Genomic DNA, 21,345 nt, shown 5'->3' on the forward strand with positions numbered 1-21,345 from the left:
CCCTTCCAAAGATCAATACCTGTTACAAAAATAAATGCTGTTCTAGATGGAAAGCTGGCATTCCACAGCACTTGATTTCCACTTGCTATTTGCCATTTCCAGTAAAGCTAGATACATATGGAGACAAGACATTTACAACCATATGATTCGTGGTTTGCATGAAGTGTTGACTTTTCCATAGAAAAATCTGTACTATCTGTTAGCTTATTGGTCTCTAATGACAAAATACACCACTTCATTAGTTAATTATGCTCTTTCATGCTCTTCCCCTGCAAGAATACAAGCCTGTCTTTTCTAAACCTTACTAATCCAATCACTCATATTTCTTGTAGATTTAACTCTATGTTTAAAGGGAAGGATGCAGAGTGTTTTAAGTAACATGTTCTTAAAGAGAAGATGAACTGGAGTGGTGACTTGCTGCCCTAGTCATTCTGGGCCACCAGCGTGGTCAGAGGCATAGACAGCAAAGCGGGGAGTGGGGCAGGAGAAGACTACTTCCAAAGTAACTGGACCTGCGAGAAATAAAATGGCAGCAACTGTTACTTGATGAACTGCTGTGTGAAAAAAAAGTGCAAGCCGGGAGATGGTGCTGCACTGGACCTTTGCTGTTGAGTTCACATCCACGATGCACAACACAGGATTCCCAGAACTCTGATCCCGACTGCTGGCTGAGTATTCCCACAATGTCAGACCTCTAGCTCTGGGCTTGGGTTTTGAGACATGCATGCATGTACAAACCTGCACATTGGCTCTATTTATGCAGCATCCTAACCAGGTTCCAGGCACTGGAATTGTAAATGGCATCACATCAAGGCACAAGGGGAATAGTAAAGAAAGTACGATGGGTCTTGAGAAGTCTGTATTTTCATTTATGTATTTCAGTCAAATATCTAATTGTAAATAAATTTCAGATTTCACATGTAATGACTTCTAGTCATGCATGTTTTGAAGCTAATGCTTCTAAAATGAGATGTTTTTTCTTGCAAAATTTAGCCATCACCAATAACTGAGTGTGGTCTGAACTGAGAACAGCATATTATTCTACTTATTTTGCATGTACAAAATTGATGCAAATTGGGACTTCGCAGATTTGTTCCTGTACATTTTCTTTGAATTAATAAATTGAATGAATCAACATTTGCTATGGAATCTGGTTAATCTGTCCAAAGTTATATGGATATATGGGAATAAAGATTAGACAGTGATCCCAATTAACTACGGATGCTGATTTTGTGATTAAGAAGTATGAAAACAGTCTCTTGACATTCTTGTGTAATTTTCACTTGAAGAATCATAAAAACTTTGGCAAACCAAATTTAGAAAACATACACACTAACACCACGAAACTAAGATATAAAAGCCATTTATTCAAAAAAATGTGGTGGTGTCAAATCACATACACAAGCCAATATTGAGCTACAAACACAGACCAAACAGTTCTATAAACAGAAATTGGAGTGTTCATATACCATAGTACCTGAAAAAGACCGTTAATAAAAAGGAGTCCATAAGTATTTCATTTCACTTTTTCTATATGGCTCCTTGCTGAATGTCTTTGCCTAAGTTAGTGTACAATGAGCCAGAGGTAGAGTCCCAAGTAAAGCATCTAATGCCTCAGGGCTCCATTAAAAACCTTTATTCTTCTAAACAAAAGGAAAGCCTAGCCTATAGTTTTCTGTATGACACTGAAGTAAAGCCTCTTTGCTTCAACAGGAGGGCATTCCCAAGCGCATTTGGCATTAACCTAGATTGAGATTGTGCTTTGTTGAACCATCTCAGTTCTCCTCCCCTTCAGACTCCGACTCTAGAAGAGAAGTAAAACACTTCATGTAGGTTGCACAAGAAGAGTGATGTGAATAATTCTATAAAAATAACAAGATATCCTTCCAAAATTCAAATGAAAATTTTCATCACACCAAGTACTTCCTAAGAAAGGTTGGCAAATTAAAGCCAGAAACACACAGCTTCAGAAGACGAAGATCTACTCTGCTACCCTCCACTATGGAGCTCTTCATTTACAGATCTGTCACTAAAATTTTAACCAGATCACTATGAATTATTCTGGTCTTCATCTGCAGGGCCATGCAATGTGTTTCTGAGCTGAGTTTAATAAAGGATCAGCATTATTTGCTCGCTCTTCTAATCACCGAGTAGGCTGTACTGCTATCATCCAGAAAGCACCCTTTAAACTATTCGCCCTGCAAATATCAATCATCATCATACAGCCTATCTAGAAAGGCATATGTGGTGTTATCCTACAGCAGGTATGAAATCTGTACAAACAAAAGTTTTTGTGATTTAATAGCATAAGATAAAAGTAATGTAGAAGTAGAAGGAGGAGAAGTAGAAGTAAGAAAAGTAGAAGTAATTTAGAAGTAGGAACACACACACTGTTTTTGTCACCTAAAGCTACTTTGCATCATACTATATTTCTGTCTATGTTCACCTGACAGGAAAGGGCTTGCTGCCAACAAATATTACACATTAGATCAGATTTCTCAGAGCAAACGTAGTCTACATGTTCTTACAGTAACATTTTGTCTCCACTTGTACTGGACTTTGTAATTAAGGACATCTGGCAGAGGGGACATGCAGGAAAGGATAAAAATAAAGAGCAACAGAAAGGCATACAAGCAGAAGATTAAAAGGGGGAAAAAATGCTTAATTAGACCAAGATTGCTAGTCCAAAGTCTCAAGTGTGAAAGGAGCTACCATTTTTATACTGCTACCTGCACATGTGAATTGCTGCAGTCTTATCTGCTCCTTGGCATTACTACATAATTCCCTCCAAGTTTCTAAAACCAATTACATCACATGAATGCAAATTAACAGTAATAATTATGTCCCTATCTATTACACATAGATTGCTCTTCCCAACAGAGGTGGAATTCCTTTTCCATGCAAAAACGATAATTTATTTATTCAGTACAAACCAAAGTATTTTCCTATGCAGAACATGAGAAAAACAAAGTTAGGGACTAAGTTCCCTAGTTCCCCTCTAGTTCCCCCTAGAAAAACTAGTTCCCCTCTCCAATAACTGTTTTAAAGCAGTAAATACAGACCACATATCTTAGCTTGATCATTCAGCTAAAAGCAATTTCCAGTGCAGTGGCACAGGCAGGCTTATGCTACGTTCACGTCGCCAGTACAGATGATAATAGCAGAAAAGGCACTGATACAGAAAACTGTTGGGTTGCGCATGCTAACACCAAGGTACTTCACGCTGTCATCAGTGCAGCGTTCCTCCCTGCAGAAGCTTGAAGAAATTATCTACAGACAAGTGGTACCTGATGACTTAAGGACTTCACAAGGACACCACAGACATTAAAAAGCAGCAAGTGTTGTTAGGCTTGGGCATGACTGGAAACAATTTGGAGCAGTCACGCCTGCTGTTTTCTATTCTAAGTCTGTATACTTCATATGCCTGGTACAACTAAAATCTGGAAAAATAAATTTGATTTGCCAAGAGACTACCATATTTCTTTAAATGAATCTGTACCTTCTTCAGCGTTTTGCAGCCACTCCACAAATTTCTTCATCTGGTCAAGAAAAACACTTTTGCCTTTAGCAACATGCGCTTCTTTATACCACTTGAGGATAGCTTCTTCACTCAGAACATCAGCTGAAATACAGATTGGTGTTTGTAAAACATAAATGTATTTTTTAGAGGTTAGAAGATTTTGAATGTCAGGGAAGAAAGATATTTTTTTTTTAAAGGCAGCATAAAAGAAGTTAATATGATTGCAGTGGAACAAGCTTTGCATGAACTATATTAGGCTACAACTACAGAATATCTGATGCATATAAGTGACTCCAGATGCAATAAAATGTGTAATGTATTGGGCTTAAAATAAAGTACCAAATATTGTGCTTCTGTAAAGGATAGTTCTCTATTCATCTGTTTTAAATACACCATGTAAGTTGGTTAGATAAAAAAAAAATAAAATAAAATCAGTCTGCACATCTTAGAAGTTACCACAATAAGAAATACCATGCTTTTTTTTGCTGTTGGATCACAGAACTGTGCATGGTTCTAGAAATCTGAAGTGACAGACACCTCCTGACTGAACGGTTAAAAGGCAGCCAGTAGGGATCTTTTGCAATCATTTTTCCCTAAAGGTTTTATATTGTTTTTAGCTAATAAGTTTTAAGGCCGCTATTCAGACCACCCATTTTAAGGGACCAGCTCAGATGGACAGCACAGCTAGCATTTTTCTGTCAAGCATCAAGAACAAAATAGCTGTCAGCAGGGGAATGTAAGGCTGAGTGAGATTCAGAATAAAGAAATCCTAACAAACAGCAAGGACACTTATTGTTTCCAACAGATGCAAAATTAGGTCTAGCAACAGACCTCTAGCCCCAGGAACAAAGCTCCTGCGATCCAGCCAAGCCAAATATCCCAGTAATTGATGGCTGTGGAGGCAAAATCTGGGATCCACAATGGCATTTTCGCAGTTATGTAATGCAAGAGGCAAGAACAAAAAATCCAACTGTATTAGTTCTATAAAAAGACTAAAGACAGCTTTCTACATCTCATTAAAATTTCCATTCTTTTTGTCTTTGAACAAACTACCCTCCCTTGCTCTGCAAAATCAACACATTTATGTTGAGTTCTTCACTGCTTCCTTGAGCTCCCTGGTGCTGTCCCACCCATTGGGTACTTCCTGGACGAAGTGCCGACCCTGACCATCATCTTCTGCTTCAGCCTAAAGGTTACAGCAGATGTGGCAGGAAGGGAAGAAGGCAAACTGAAATAAATGACACCAAAACCCCAAAGCATCTGATCAAATGAGACAGAGTAGACACATTTCACATATGCCGTTGAATAATAAACAGATAGAAGCAACCAGGGATACATTTGAACTTAATCAAAACTATCCCAAGACATCTAACAGTAACTGAATATGAAGTCTCCCTGAAAATTTGGAATTTAGTAAGTGCGGGTGACTGGAAGTTACCTTGTCTCTTAGATACTTTTCCAAAATAAAACCTCTTCTGCAGTTTGCTGCCACTGACAGTAAGCCAAAAACGCAGGGAAAACACGAGCTCTGGATTTTTTTCAGTACATATAAAGTTGCGCTTAGTGAACACTACAAGTGGCACATACAGCCTTATCTTCCTGAAATCACAACCTACCACAATGAACTTTTTCTCCAATGTAACAGAAACACTGGAGCTAAGAAAGAGGTTTCAAACATGTTACATTAAATACCTGCAAGTAGTCTTTAGCAGCAGCTCAAAGGCATTAAGCACTTAACAAATCAGGATTTTCATTTAATAAACCTGAAAATATTTCACATGGACTCTCATGAAACTGCAGTTTAATCCCTGCATGTAAAAAGCTTACGTTCACCACAGAGTCCTGAAGTTCACACAATTACATCTGCAGAATTATTCAGGGCGTGACACATATTATGATCCTTAGGGACAGGCAAAGAAAATCAGGAGAGACTTCGGGAGGGAAAACAAACAAACAAACAAAAAAAAGGAGTAGAGCAACCCCCTCCCCAGCTCAAGTTAGTTCTTGGGCATTGTGGACATTTAAAAACACGAAGTTGCTGTATAGAAGAAGCTGCAGAAGCCCGTTGCTGCATTACAGTCCATATTACAATACTGTAGAAGGAAGTGCCTCCAGGTATCTCAGTCCAAGAGTAATAGGATTGAAGTTTAGTTTTTTGATTTACAGACTGTAAGCTCAATGGATTTGTTGCCAAAGAGGAAGGGGGAACTTCTCCCTCCCTCCCCAAAACCCCAAACCTGATAATAACAGCATGCAATCTCACTGTGTGCCTCGAAGATTAAAACATTCTCAAGTCAGGTGGGTGAAAAATTTGCCTGTACATAACTCCATAGCAATAAGCCTCCTACACTAACAGAGAAGAACAAAATGCATTCAACTACAAGACAGACAACTGCAACTCTCCTTTCATTTCTGAGCAATATTATTTGTAATACATTCATGCCTCCAGTGCTCATAAGAGATGATATTCTCCTGTCAGCACAGAGATGCTCAATTAAACAATCATGCAGGACAGGGTGTAGTTAATCATACCTCTAGGTTGCTTTGAAGCAATGGGAACACTGGGGGGACGGGAGGAGGAAGGGAATGATTCATTTTGTGTATATATAGTTATTCCTCATTAAAGTTGATTATAGATATATCTTAATGGCTGAAGCTGAACACTGGTTTGTGGGCGTATGCACATCACTTTCACTGCAGTCCCAGGTGATGTCAGCCCGAGAGAGCTGGTTTTCCTGCAGGTGCAGCCAACTGCCACTCAAACCACCCACGGCCAGAGCCTCCAGGGACATCCCTCATGAAAGGGAGAAGCTGCAGAGCAGAGAGACTGAAGAGCCCAGTGTCTTTACTGCAGGGTTAACTGGAAAGTTACTTGAAGTTCAGGTCTCAGCTTTGTACTAAATCAGCCAGTTCGAATGAATTTCTGCTTTCAACTCAAATTGCATAGCCATCGGCAGTAAAGGCAAAAGCACACCCTGTCAGCTGCCACCACAGTCAATCAATCTGCAAAATTCAACTCTATTGCAGCTAACTCAGTTGGGAGGACAGAGCCTAAAGGCAAGGGCTCTTTCAAGACAAGGAATGTCACCCACAGTACAGTTATGGTTTTTATGGTATATTTTTTTTTTTGCTGAGAAAATTCTGCATCCAGTACCACAAGAAAGTACTTGAATAATGAAGATATTAAAAGATAATTGTGTTCCATGAAAAAACAAAACCCGTGTATCGAGGGGAACTTGAACATTCACTTCTTGTAAGCGCAGGATTCCTGCAGCGTTTGAGAAGACAGTCTGCATCGTTCAGTTACAACATCTCCGTACTGCAGAAGAGTATCTCTGAGGCCTAATTATGCTGTCGCAAACCAGAGTACTACTTCACACATACTTGTGATTTATTTTTTTTTTCCAGTATTTTGTAAATGTCGTCTTGAATTCTAATGCAAAAGTACACAGAGGCTTTGTGCCTGCTAAGGGTGTTTGCTGTTCAAAGGGTGAAATTCTGATCCTCATGAAAGGAACAGTTATTAATTTCAATAGCATCAAGATTTCACCTTTGAAATTTCCAGGTTGGACACAAACTAAAAGAAAGGAGATTCTGGTAGTGAATATGATATATAGCATGTAATCCAATAACAACAATGCTTATTTTACCCACAGTTAAGGGACACACTGCAATGCAGAATGGACTAAAACACAACATACATCTTACAGTGCAAGCATAACTAGCAAGGAGGCTGGCAAACTTATTAGGTGTCACTCAGGAGAATTCAGTAATTCTTATTCTGCAACTGGCTTTTAGATTATTGGTCAAAATGCAGCTGGCAGATTTACAATTGCACTGGCTTTAAGTGATAACCAGAGAACCAACATCATAGCCAGGGACCAGTACAGAACTGGGCAGCTTATTTTTGTCTATACTGTACCAGGAACACAAAGATGTAATAATAATAATAATGTCAACAAGCTTTAACTGACTACAGAACTGCTTTTGCAGATTATACCTACAAGCTGGTAAGAAGCTGCTACCACGTAATGGAAAACAGTGCTTGGGCTTTCATTGGGGGAAAAGTGGATATTCCTCCTTGTTTACAGACAAAATAAAAAAATCCCAACAACACAGGCTTTCAAGACCTTCTGGGTGTTAATAAGCCCCACTGTTACTGTTAGTATGTTTAGGTATTTCCAGGTAATTCTGAGGAAAGTAATCCAAGGGCTATTTTATGATGGAAATATGGGAAGGATTTAAATGCAAGACGTTGGACATGCTGATGAGAGTAGTCATACAACTAAATTTGTCAAAGCATGAGTGGTATTTGGTGCCTATAATCACTGATGACTATCTTCATGCCCAGGAAGCACTCCCTCATAATGAGTAATAAGCAATAAACTGTCCATATTCATGCTGTTAGATAGCTGCATTTCTGTCTGCCCATCCACAGATACTGCAGATGCTTTTATTTGTCACTAGAAAAAGCTCATTAGGTACCCTGAAACCTCTCCAGATCCTGTGCAGGTTACACTTGAAGCACAACAGAAAGGGGAACATGGGCATCTGCTGTTCCTTCACCACTGACATAGACAGTAATAGCTTTTGGGGGCTGTTTTCCTTGACTATTAGGAAACAGAACATATGCTGTCATCAGCAACTTATCTACAATAAAGTGTATGTCTCTAAAAAGACTTGATGCCTTGTTTCTAGTGTATAGGTATGAACTGGGGAGAAGGAAAGGGTGAGATCTACCAGCACTGAAACAAAGCAGAGGCAGGTAGCGTGGCTCTGGACAAGCCAAAGGCATGAGCGGTTAAAGCTCGATAACATCATGTGGGAGAAACAGGAACTGGAGGACTAGCACTCCCAGAGTCTTCCCCGGTTAACGCAGTAGCATGTCCTCACCTAATGGACACTGTTTAACTCCAAAGCTGCCTTACATAGATGGAGCTGATGACTTCTTTACTGTGTCCAGTGCTCAGAAGGGCCCTACGGCTAGTGGCTGTAAAGTCAGGTGAGCAGTTGCTAGTAGGCAGCAGTAAGTCTGCCAAACAGGGCCGATCCAGCTTCAGCCTAAACGGGGCCAGAAAGGGCTGGCAGCTGTGCCACCACATGACTGCATCAGATGGCAGAGAGGCAGGTGCTCCGGCACGCCTGCCTGAAATATTCCAAGCAGGAATATGGGCGCAGCAAGCATTGCACATGCTGGACACGCTGAACTCACAGCTTCCACCGACAGGCCATACGGTAGCTCCAAACACTCTTCTAGACATCACGTGAATCCTAAACAATGTTGTGGCAAATGCAGAGCTGAGGCTAAAGTCTTCTCATCCTTCCTAACAAGCCTGCCCAAGTACCTCTCCAGAGTCAGAACAAGAGCATATGGGGTGAGCGGAGTAGATGGGAACTGGTTTCTTGGACCATGTTAGGTTTAATGTACAATTTAGTGATTTATTTTCTTTTCAAAAATACTTTGGAATGTCAGGGTTGCTCTTTGCAGGCTAACACCATAATGAATTTACAAAAATTTTGAAGGAAATCCTACATAAGACTATTTCTGGTTTAACCATCACTTGTGGTCTGAGTGCACAGCAGTTACGGTGCTCATTCACCATGTCCGAAGTGAATTTTCTTTTCCAAAGAAAACTGAATAAAGCGCTTGCTGCAGTTTGCAGTTTCAAGTTTGTCCTCAGTCATTAATAGTGTTTACAAATGGTAGAATTTTAGGGCAGAGGGACAAGGTGTATTGCTTTTTCACTCGATCATTGAGGCCATGCTATATTGACACAAGGATGGAAATAAATCCACATGATTCACTTACTTCTGCCTTCTGAAGCCACAAAATTATTTTAACAGTCTGAACTTGTTTGCCTTGAACATGTACCTGGACACAACAGGGTGAACAAAGATCATTACTGGGTTTCTACTCCTGCTGATTTTTCTCCTTCAACTATTTATAGCAAGAATGTCAGAACAAACTGTTTGGCACCCACCCATCACACGCAGTGCAAGACCATTAGTCTCTATGACAACCCGATCAGAATAAACTTGCAAAGAAGTCAACTTCACAATAAGAATCAAATCCCTCAAACTACAGCTCCTGCAAGGAATTGGCAGGGAAAGGAAAAGGGAAAGAAGAATAAGGAAAGCTCCTTCTGGCAGGGAGGGAGTAACCAAAAAAAAAACAAACCAAAAAAAACCCCAACCCACAACCAACCACCCTGAAAAATTTTCCTGCCAAGAGGGTTTGCACTTTCAAGGTTTCTTAAAACCAAGCTCTAATCTACTTTTTAAATCTGCCAGGAATTTATAGAAATGTCTTCCCAGAACTGATTTTACACAAGAACTGAACTGCACTTGAACAGACTGTGGACGGTGCTCGGACCCTGCTTATGCTTCTTGTCTATGGGACAAACACAACAGAGAGAGAAGGGCTTTTTTCGGCTTTTCCTGCTGCCACACGCTCCTTTGAACTATCAAAGCATAAGGTATTTCAGAGTTCAACTCCAACACAACCTTCTCACATGTAATACCTGGAGAACGTCTGTTTCCTATTACAACGTAGGTGAGTGGTTGGCATAGAGAATCCATGCACAGTATCCAACAGTGGATATAGACTTTTACCTTTATAAAAGAGTACCACTATCTTCTGAAAGGCTTTCATGAAGTGGATGTTGTCATAACAGTACTCCTGCACCTTCTGGAGAAGAATCAACTCTGACTGGCCTTGAGTGCTGAACACAGCAAGCAGGGGAGCATATTGCTGAAAGGGAAGAAAGGGTAAAAAACAAAATGCATGTCAGTATACTGAAAATAAACAAATAATTTTTTTTAATATGTATCATGAATTTCATCCCTGAAAATCTGTTTCACTGAAACCTTAGATTTACTTGCCATTTGCATGCACTTAGACACATACAATGCATGTACATAAATATCCATGAACTTTTGTAAGATATGCTGCATGCTGTGAGCTAAAATTCAGTACCACTTATAGATACTGAATTTTGTAAAATCAATTTATAAAGTCCACATCTTGGAGTACTGCTGTTCCTACATTTCACAAGGTAGCATGCTGCTGATTCAGGAGTAATGCTTTATTGATGTTCATAGCGTAAGACATCCAAAGATGAAGCACATGGAAATACAAGTCTGTAGTTTCACTGGGGTTTCAGAAGCCCCAGGAAATTGAATTACATTAAATTATTCCAGGTTAACTGTGATCAAGTGTCATTATTTTTTCTCATTATCACCATCAGAGTATCATGACAACCTTTGCTTTGGTAAACAGCAATGTTTTCAAAGCACAGCATTAACTGCTAACTTTATTCTGACAAACAGTAGCAGTACATTTCATTGTCTTTTCCTGGAGTTTATTAATAAAAGATAAAGCAAAAACTTTTGTTATGAATTTTTTTCTCTAATTTCAGATCTTAAAATAAAAAATTATGTCAAATGACCATATCCTGTTTACTCTTTCCTTAAAAACTACAGTGTTTATATCCATATCTCTCCAGTTTCCTTTCCTCTTAGCTTGTAGTGAGTCCTGCAATCTTAAATTTAAGGTAATATTAATAGCATTTTTCAGAGCTGAAGGAAGACAAATTACCCTTAATAGTCAGAGCACCCAGCCAAATATACATTAAGGTTACTGTTGAAATTGTTCTCGCACTGCTCAGTTCAGCCTTTCTTCATCGTTTTCAGTAACACTGTCAGTTTGGCATTTTTCAGCTGTATTTGCAATGTCCTGATATCACAGAGTTCTGGTATGTGTGACCAGGGCTGCTGATGGATGTGGTCAGGTAACAAGCCACCCATCACCAGCAGCACTGATGGACGCGTTCAAAAGTACATATGCTTCAGGACTTCTTTACAAGGGGCTAAATCATGAGCATTTTACTCAACATGATCCATGGAAAAAACCATTAAAACACATGAAAATTGACTAAAATATGGAAAGTTGGTCCAGAATGCCTTTTGCAAAATAAATATCTGCTATTAATTTAAAGAGAGAGTAAGCAAGAAATCACACAGCAACCGTAACAAGAACAGCGAGGCAAGCAGACAGTATTATCACTTTTGGAAGAAACTTCCTTATAAAGTAACTAGATGTAGCTAAACCAGAGGTTGAGTTTTTCTACTTCTGGCAGGTATAGCCACATCTTTAGAAACAACGTTACTGTTTTGGTGAAAGCAGTGCAAAACTTGTGCAGGCTTTGGGTAACAAGACTCCCTCTTTTTCCCCTTTTGGCCCTTGAAGCGCCCAGCTGGTATCTAGGCAAGTTGCAGGGAGGCAGGGCAATATACATTGCAGTTCATTTATTTAACAGCATCAGCAGAACCCACTCCCATCCACAGGTTTGTGAAGTGCTGCTGTCCATAAGCGTGAAGTAATTTATTAAAAAAATCCTGTCTTTTCAGTTTAGAAGATACCTTCATTTTGCCACATCTGACTAACTCCCTTTACATTCCTCTCTCACTCCCCAACTAGTACAGATGTACAATTATAAGTTTCACAAGTGTCTAACTGACTAAAGAACCATAAAATTAGCTTCCTCTCACTGCCAGCTGAGCTCAGTAGCATTATTTTCCATTTGCCTCAGGTTAGGTAGCAGCAGATCAGCAGCTGCAGTGTCATGAAGCTCACACCACAGCCTTGCCTGCAGTGTAAATTGCCTGGAGGATTCTCCCCACCCACTGGGAATGTCTCTTCTCTGCACTGGAGGTGGCCTAGGGGCCAAGCCCCAGTGTCATAGTGAGGTTACTGGGACAATGAAGAGCTTATCCTGTAAGATTCAGGGTTTAACAGCTTGTCCCATCTCCTCCTGAGTTCAGCTCCTGGCAGTCTTGCCATGCAGATGGCACACGTGGCATTTACTGGTTTGTGGCTGCCTGCCACCTCCATTAGGAAGCCGCCCATCCAGTAAAGCTTGTTAAGAACTGTAAACTAGGTCAATGTTCTGTGCCTTGACACGTCTTTTCAGGAGTCCCTCGTATACAGCTTACTAAAAGAAATCTAATAAATTCAAGAGATTGGTACCCAGATGTCAAAGCTTTGGGAACTGTTCTTTGTGAAAGTTATCTGGCAGGCACAGCCATACAAGAATAAATCACACTACCTGGCATGTCCCATGTCAAGTATGTATTTATACGCATCCTGACTCACGCCACCAGGGTGAAACAACTCCATGATTGTTTCAGGGCATGTTGACGCATAGGAGAGCACAAGAACCAGTCTCTGTGTCACACTAACAGCATTCATCTGATTTCTGGAGTTGGCTCACACATTGGGTCAGCTGAGAGCCCAAAGAGAGGAATCCAAGATCTGTCTCTACCTATCCATAGAGGAAGGATGTGAAACAAATGCTGTTCATTTCTGAACACTGAAATGTAAAGCAGCAGGTAGCAAAGTCTAAATTTCTATTTCTATTGCTTCTGTTAAAATCTTACCTATATGTGCAAATAGTAAATACCCCATACAAATTTGTCCTCTGTTTTTAGACAGTGGATGTAGCTAGGAAGACACCTATCTTATATAGGCAAGATGCTTTACCTAATTTAGTGGTGTTACATACATAGCTGATGGCTTAGGTCAGTGAGATGCATAGGACTAAGCATCCAGTCAACAGTATTTGTACAAAGCCAGATATGTTTCTCTTTTCCCAATGTTCAAATATTCCAAGAAGTGTTTGTTAATTTGCCCTGCAGTACTAGACAATAAATCTCAATGGACACCCTGTTACAACTCAAAGAGATATGATCAATTTTTACATCAAAAGGACAAGAAAAACAATGTCTCTCCTCCTTCTGGAAACTATCTCATCTTTCTACTGCTATTTGGGTCACTCAAGAAGACTTCAAGGCATTCAATTTTACCATCAAAGACTACACAAGATCCCAAGCGACTACATTTCTAGTATGACTGATTGGGAAACCAAATTCAGATGAAAGGACAGCAGTAGTAGGAGCTAAACCAACGTGGGAACTCCAAGCATGGAGAGACATCCAATATGAAGAAGAAAGGAATTCAGATCAAGCTTAAGATCCATTTTACCATAAAGAATAAAGTACAGATTTCTTCTGTCCTAGGGCAAATCTTTGCAGCTCTGGCTATGAGGAAGTATTCTCTTGCTCATGGTTTACCATCTTAAAAGGACTAATTCTGCTAAAAAGCCTCTCTGTCTCTGTTCTCAGTTTAATGTCTTGCACAGCACAATTCCTTCAGACTTAGATGAGGAATACCAACCATAGCAATGACTCTGATGCCTCTGCATTGTTTTTAGGTTTGGGGGTTTTTTTTTCCACTTCAAGGTCTTAAAAGTTTTTGTACCAACATGCAACTGTGATACTGCAATCTGTCATCACTTAGCAAACTACAGCCTGTCTTTCTATGCCTTCAGTTCTCTCATCCACAAGGACAGTACCTGGATCAGAGAGTAACCACACTATACAGAGCACATGCTCTCAAGCCAGCTCCTGGCTTGTTAGTTGACAAGTCGCTGGGTATCCAGCTCCCACAGTCAACATCAGCAACAACCATTTCACAGATTCTGAGCTCAGCAGTCCTGCCTGGATCTAACCAGCTCTGTGCAAAGCCAGCACAGGTGCCGCCTCACCATGCTCCCAAAACTTCTTTGTTTCTGGCAAAGACGTTGCAAAGGCATTTCCTGCAGGCGTACTAGTCAGGTTGGAGCAGAGCTGAGTCTCAGCATTTGCTTAACATTGTCCCCAAGGCAAGGAGCCTCTCAGGATCCGGTGCACTGAGATGTGCTCAGGCTGTGACCACCTCCATTTGCCCTGGTTCTCTGCACTGTATGCCTCAGGGCATTCAATAACCTGAACTAACTCAATTTTACATTCATTTGACTAAGGGAGAAGGGACTATACACAATGCTTGGCGTGCTCAGTGTCAGCCCTCAAAACTCTAAATCTCCTGGATTTAAACAGGTAAAAACTTGACAGCTGTAGAATGTATTCTGTTAATTCACAGCAGCTCTTCCCCTCTTCACCCATGCACACACCTTTAGATGTTTGAGGGCTTGCTCTGCAACCAGCTCTTCTTTCTTGTTCCATTCCACAGCATTCATGACACAGGTCCACAGGAGACCAATCACTGCTGGCTCTGGCAGCTCATTTCTTTTCATTTCCTCTTTTACATAAAGCACTACCTAGAGCAGGAAATAAACTGCTGTCTTAAGCAACATTTCCAATCAACCAGAAATGATGCTGACTTACCAAATACTTGCAGTCATTTACAAATAACACCATGGTATAGAAGTAATAAGAAACAAAATTAGAACAAGAATAATAAAAAGAAAGCATTTAGCATGTTTTCATTTAGCAACATTACCATTACTTGACTACAAGTTTTGTCCCTCCCCTCCAACCTGACAGTTATTGCAGTTAAATGAAATACATTCTCATCAAGTATAACTGAACAAAACCATAGCAAACCAACAAAAAACCCACCCCACAGTCAGCTGTATTTGCAAATCCAGAGGATGTTTTGTTGCTTTAGTCTTAAGCACAGAGTGAACTGATGAATAAATTGAAATAATTTAAAGAAAAGCGGAGGAAATGTATGAGGTGCTCATATCTGTTCCTCTGTACCTACTGTTGATTTAAGTCTTTTACTATTATTATATAAACAGACGTTGTAAAAAACCACTCTTACCTCTTTAATTGGGCATTCCTGAGAGAGACGTTCTTGTAGCTCTTTTTGAAGTTCTTTGCGAGTTCCCAGTGACTGCTGAACTCTAAGGAAATCTGAGAGTTCTTTTAGGCCTGCTTCAGTAAAATACTTGGCAAAATGGTCCACATTTTGCCTGTTGGCTGGAAATAGTTCCTAAAAAGCCAGGAATGCTCTCCGTTAAGTAAATAACCAACTATGACTCTTCACAGAACAGAAGGAACATTTTTTAGGAATGAACAGTGGGAATCACCTGGTAGTGCACTTAAAAAAAGTCAATGCCTGTATTAACACTGGAAAAGACAACACTTAATTCATAATGTTGTGTTTTGTCATAGTGGAGGGAAAAATGATGGTCAGTTACGCAAAATCCTAACACCCTCTCCACATGAAGTGCATGTACTTATGAACAGCTGTGAGCTTAAGATGTCACTCAAAGCAGTCCTGAGAGAAACTATACCTCTTCCAGATTCCAACAGTCTTTAGGGAAAGTACAAAGGAATAGATGGTAAAGCCATCATATGCAAAGCACATTTACCATGCCCTCCCAGTGCGTCCACACATTCACCTCTTAAGAAAAACACACTTAGCAATACATATATGGCCCAGGCACCCTGGCCTGATGTCGCTACTCTGCTGAGCAATGATTACCACTGATGTATCATTTAACAAAAATCACAAAATCCACTTTGTACTGTTAACATTTAACTCCTGCAGGCATTTCTAATTCAAAGACACTGTCAACCTATGATTTATGAAAGTCCAGCTACTTAGAAAAGTTAAAATTATTCTTAAAAACTGCTACAGCAAATGCCCGCTCTTGGCAAGGATTCAACGGCATTTGCTTACCATCCAGTTCTTAGTGCCCAACAATGATTTGTGGGATGGACAGCACTTTTTTTTTTTTTTTTTTTTTTTTTTTTTTTTACAAAGAAACTAGAGATCCTCAATCTGTTTACTTACTGAAAATGAGATTAAGAAGAAACTATCATGAAGGCATCTATGCTAGGCAACATAACCTGATACTTTATAGTTCCTTAATACAGCAGCATAATGAGAGCCAACAGCTGAAAGCTTAAGTCAGTCAAGTTTGAAATAGAAGTAAGATGCAGTTTGCTTTTTTCCCCCCTCTCTAATAAAAAGTGCAGTTAGCCCATTTCCCAGCTTTATGGCAAATTATTTATGACTTGGACTCTTAAAATCAAATACAAATGGAAGAGATGAAGGGGTGTGGGAGGTTGCTTCATTTTTCAAAGATTCTTGCCTAATCATAAATTATTGAGGTAGAAACAGGAAATACTGCTGGAATTCTCCAGGCAGTGCTACACAGGATGTAGCGCATTTGATTGGATTATCGCAGCAGTGATCTTTTTGAGGATTAAAAAAAAAAACCAAAAAACTATTGATCTTCAGAAAGACACTGGGAGAGAAAGGCACATGACATTGCTGCATATTCATATATACTCTAAATACCTCAGGCCATTGCTACAAACCCAGAACACAGGTTTTGAGTCCAAAGGCTGAAAAGCCTTCCTGCTTTGCTCCTATTAGGTCTGCTGTCATCACTGCAGGACCATTTATGCTGCCCAGATGGCTATTGCTGCAGAAAATTAGCTTACTGTGCTTTCGCTATACTATTTAAACACTGTCACTTTGGAAACTTATATTCTAATCATAACCCTTTATTATTTACAAAAGTAAAACATATTTCAATAAAATAGAAGTCACACACGGTTGCTGGTGGTGTGTGTTTTGTTAGCAGTGGTTAGGAAAAAAAAATTAATTAATTCCCAAGACCCACATATACACTCTTTCAGGCAGCATTTAACTACAGGAAAAATAGAGACAGAATGTAAAAACATGTGATATTTAATATTCCTGAGCCTGTATCAATGCTACAGCCATAACAATATTGCTGTGATTCAAAATATTTAAAAAATGCTAAGAGTCTGAGGGGGAGTTAACATGCTTACAGCAAACTACCATCTGCATTTTATTTCATTCTCTTTCCCAAGGAGAGATAAGGATTATTGAAAATATATTGTACTTACCAGCAACCTCTTATCGAGGTTGGCTTTTCTTAAAGCAGAGGTAACAGAATTGGCATCTTTCTCTGCCATCCATGCTTTAAAAAGCTTTACAGCGAAAGAGGCTGCAATCCCTGTTTGAGAAAAGACACAAAACATGCTTCAGCAATTTTCAACAGGAATTAGAGATGGCTATAAGAATTACAAGGTTACAAAATGGTTACAAGAATATGGAATGAAAATACATTTATGATAATGGGACCAAACACATGGAGCTGAAATGCTCATTTTTTCCTTTAATGCAGCATTAATTTTCTGAAGTATGCTAGATTGTTTGAAAATCTTTTCATTCTGTATCACCCATCTCCATTCAATTGTTCAAAGATTTTCTTTGCAATTATTTTTACTAACTCCCCAATTTACAGACCAAGTCCAATGCAAAAAGAAAAATTATGCGTTAAATCAGTTAGGAAATGAAGGCACAAAATAATAAAGGATAGTGAGGAATAAGAAATGAAAAAAACGTATCTTCAAAGGGCTTTTTAGCAAGTCCTGGAATGGGATTAAATAACTTTGCAACTTCAAGGTAACCAATTGTACCCCGTCCTCCTAGGAGGCATTTAGCAGCTGGTAGGACCAGACACAAATACTATTTTAAGTGGAAAAATTCCTTCCTCAAGGCAAAACTTAGTATTTTGTGCATTAAATCAAACGAACTCTACCTCTGCTAGCTGTAGCTTTCCCAGGGGAGCTAAGAAACCATTAGCCCCACACCTCCTATTTCCTAGAGCAGCACCATCACAGCTCTGCTCCAGCTTGTTGGTCGCAAGCGGCAAGTGCAGGGAGCTGAAGGAAGCTGAAAGGTCTCAGAGATGGAGACCGAGCTCACCCTTGAGGAAGGTCCCCTGTAGGCCAGTTATGCTTCTCCGTGCTACACTCATATCAACATTTACAGTGCTGTTGAGGGTGGTGATAATGATAATGGTATACTATGCTACAGCTGATTGTTATAGTTTTCTGTTTCACCTCCAAACAGTCCTGAAGCTCTAAGAGCTAGCTGGTAGGAAGTAGCTTCGTCATTCTTAGCCACTTTCTAGATAGATATCCATTCTTTTTATTTCTAGGATACATTGACTAAATGAGTCATCAAACAAGAACAGAAGAGATTATTCCCAGAGCAGTGTAAACGTCATTAACATTCATTACAGATCTTGACTGTTACAACAGTTGTGGCAACCTTATTTCAAGAGCTTAGTCATAAGGCATGATCCTTAGAGAAGGCTCCTGGATGGAACCATGGATGCACAATGCCGCACCAAGAGAGGCCTACAAATACTACTTTGGGCTTGTTTTACCTGTTGTACAGCAGGTTCCAAGTACAACCAGCACGATGCAGCAACCATAAGGTCTGTGGGCTGACTGGTCAAAACTGACAAAGCCTGGTCAACCAACAGGGGACCTAGGTGTAACGTCCACCTGTAATTTCTGAACCTGCAAACACAGTTCAGCGTATCTGATGTGCTTATGAGTTCAATACCAACATTGAATGGAACTCTCTGGTCTCTGTCGCCAAGCACTGTCCCTAATACCCACGTCCTAAACCCTTTTTCAAGTTCTAGCTTAAAACAAAACAAGTTTTATGCCAGTACAAATACTAGAGGGAGGTTCTTCTAGGGCTTCACTACCCACAAATGTTTTCAAACTTACTTCTAATTTACAGTCCAAATTTATCATTGGCCAGTTCCTATACTCTATTCATGTGCTGCCACTGTCTTTTCCTTTAAATAGCTCTTTTCTTTTTCTGTTTTTTTTTTTTCCTATTTGCAGAAAGCAACTTTAGCCATTCATTTCATTGATTAACCCCGTTAGCTGCTCTTTGCATTTGCAGTGGTTTTTCAGCATGGGTGACAATAAGGGTACACTTAACACTGATGAGGTTTCACCACTGCCTAGACCTTTCTCTGTCTCTGCTAGAAATACGTCAGCCACCCCCAAAAAGACATTTTTTCCCATCTATACATCACAGTGGAAGTAATGATGACACTGAAAAAGGGTAATAATAAAATGAATTAGATATTTGTCCTCAAACTTGACAGATCTCCTATTAGCACAATCTATCCTCTCTCCCTTTCAGCCATTTTTTTGCCCATGTTACAATTGCCATGCTGATCAACGACTCCCTCAGATAATTCTTTCCTCATGTATTTTAACCTCACTTGCCTGCCGCATTGTTTTTTGTAAATCAAAGAAAGTATCAAGTTTATATGATCTATGTTTTAAGCCTTGATCTTTTTCCTGTTTTTCATTTATCTTCACATCTTTAATTATTCTTCCATAAAAGATCTATTCCAGAACACTGATTGAACAATCTTTTCCTCAAATGCTGACACGGATACATTTTTAGTATATATAAACCAAGAACCAAAAGTATATGTAAGCTAAACAAAAGTTTGGGGCTCCTAGAAACATAAGTTCATGATGCAAATAGAATTTGTACTAGGATTTGTACATAACGACTGTATTCTTAAAATGTTAAATTTAAAATATAACAAATTACTTGAGTTTTAAAAATTTGAGTTTTCAGATGCCTCTTGTCTTCCCTTAACTAGGAACAGACTTTGATTTAAAAACATTGCAGGCCATCACCCTAAGACATGGATTAGTGCTTTTGTTTGAATTTTCTCCTAGTTTAATTCTGATTCCGAAAGCTGTGGGTGATGACAGAGCAAAGCTGCAGCTGTGGCTTTTCTTTCTGCAGCATTTAGAAAACAAATGTAATGGTTAGCATGCTGCAAATGAGAACATGAAGTTAGAACACTTTTTTTTTTTTTAATTAAAGTTAGAATACATTTTAACTAATACATAGCTCTTCAATAAAACCAAAAAGATTTCATGAAAACTGTTCAACACTGACAGTGCATTTGCAATTATTCCAGGTAGTCAGTAACTGGCAGAGAAAGACATTGTTGAGCAAGCATTTGGAAAATCAGGACTCCAAGGTAGATGGCTATAAATAAATAAATAAAAACTCTCAAAAAAAAAAAAAAAGAAAAAAGTCATCTCACAAAGGCATTATACCCTAAGATTGAAAGACCAGTTACTCATCATATGGTAAATACAAGTCCATGGGGAAGTGTGTCAAATGCTGATCACTACTGGTACGAAGGCAAAATGAGAGTTTGAATATTTTTTCTTCTTCTGCAATATCCAGTTGGCCTGCATGTGCTCTCTGTCCCACCTCACACTCACATGCACAAGATATTGGCAACACTTGCAAAAATGCTAGTAGCCATACTGCAGGAAAAGATATTATACTTCACACTTTTATAGTATCACAATAATACATATATTCTACAATTTTGCACACACACGTATAACTTCCAAAAATCATAAATCCTTTGTGGTTTATTTTTGCTTTCTATTGCTTTTTTCCTATGTTTGACTGCCCTCTTATTAGATTTCACAAAGTATGTTGGCTGTTGCTGTCTATATAGGCTTCTGCTTTAAAATACTGATTTCAGTTGTACAGTTACAGGCTTCCAACATATAAAATATGTTGCAATAAAATATATCTCCAGTTAAAGCTAATGTAAGAAAAAAGATCATATAGAAAATTACCTTCTTTGACTATATTGTCAGTGAAGAGGCTTGTTAAAATTGTAGCAGGAAGAGTCCCGTTGGCTAACAGGATGCCAGAAAGCATTGCCAGCTTTGTCTGTTCTGTCTCAGTAAAGGCTTTAAGAAACAGCAGAAGCTGTGGGTCAGACAAGGAAAAAAAAAAAAAAATATATATATTTGAGCCATAGGCAATGATAATAGGTAGAGATGAATATTAGCAGACAGTTTAATCTCTTATTTCTCAAGAAGTCCCACTATAATTAATAGCAATCACGTCAAAATCTGTCCTGAAGCATAGCAGTGCCACTTCACCGATCACTTATAATTTCACTTTCTGTAAGGACGCAAGCATGTGGAATATGGCCTTACTCAGGGAGACAAGGCCTGTCTTCTCCAAATATACATATATATGTGTAGAAATAAAAGTGCTTGTGTTAAAGGCTTGAGACCCACAGAAATTACAGGATCGCAGACTTGCTGATTTCAACAGGCTGACAGGAGCC

The 21,345-nt window shown here is 39.3% G+C and overlaps 1 protein-coding gene across 1 annotated transcript in view; it reads right to left on the reverse strand.

Annotated features, from left to right (window-relative positions):
- Nucleotides 1–1,353: 1,353 nt before the first annotated feature.
- Nucleotides 1,354–21,345, reverse strand: part of BZW2 (basic leucine zipper and W2 domains 2) — a 59,512-nt gene continuing 39,520 nt past the window's right edge. Inside the window, exons 6-12 of the mRNA XM_072854184.1 lie at nt 20,843–20,978; nt 17,249–17,358; nt 15,183–15,353; nt 14,530–14,676; nt 10,133–10,271; nt 3,500–3,622; nt 1,354–1,804 (exon numbers count right to left, since the gene is read on the reverse strand). Of these exons, the coding sequence (XP_072710285.1) occupies nt 1,776–1,804; nt 3,500–3,622; nt 10,133–10,271; nt 14,530–14,676; nt 15,183–15,353; nt 17,249–17,358; nt 20,843–20,978 (855 nt within the window). The 3' untranslated portion in view covers nt 1,354–1,775. The remainder of the gene's footprint in view (nt 1,805–3,499; nt 3,623–10,132; nt 10,272–14,529; nt 14,677–15,182; nt 15,354–17,248; nt 17,359–20,842; nt 20,979–21,345) is intronic.

Source organism: Ciconia boyciana, chromosome 2 (assembly GCF_034638445.1).
Source record: "Ciconia boyciana chromosome 2, ASM3463844v1, whole genome shotgun sequence".
NCBI classification, from domain to species: Eukaryota; Metazoa; Chordata; class Aves; order Ciconiiformes; family Ciconiidae; genus Ciconia; species Ciconia boyciana.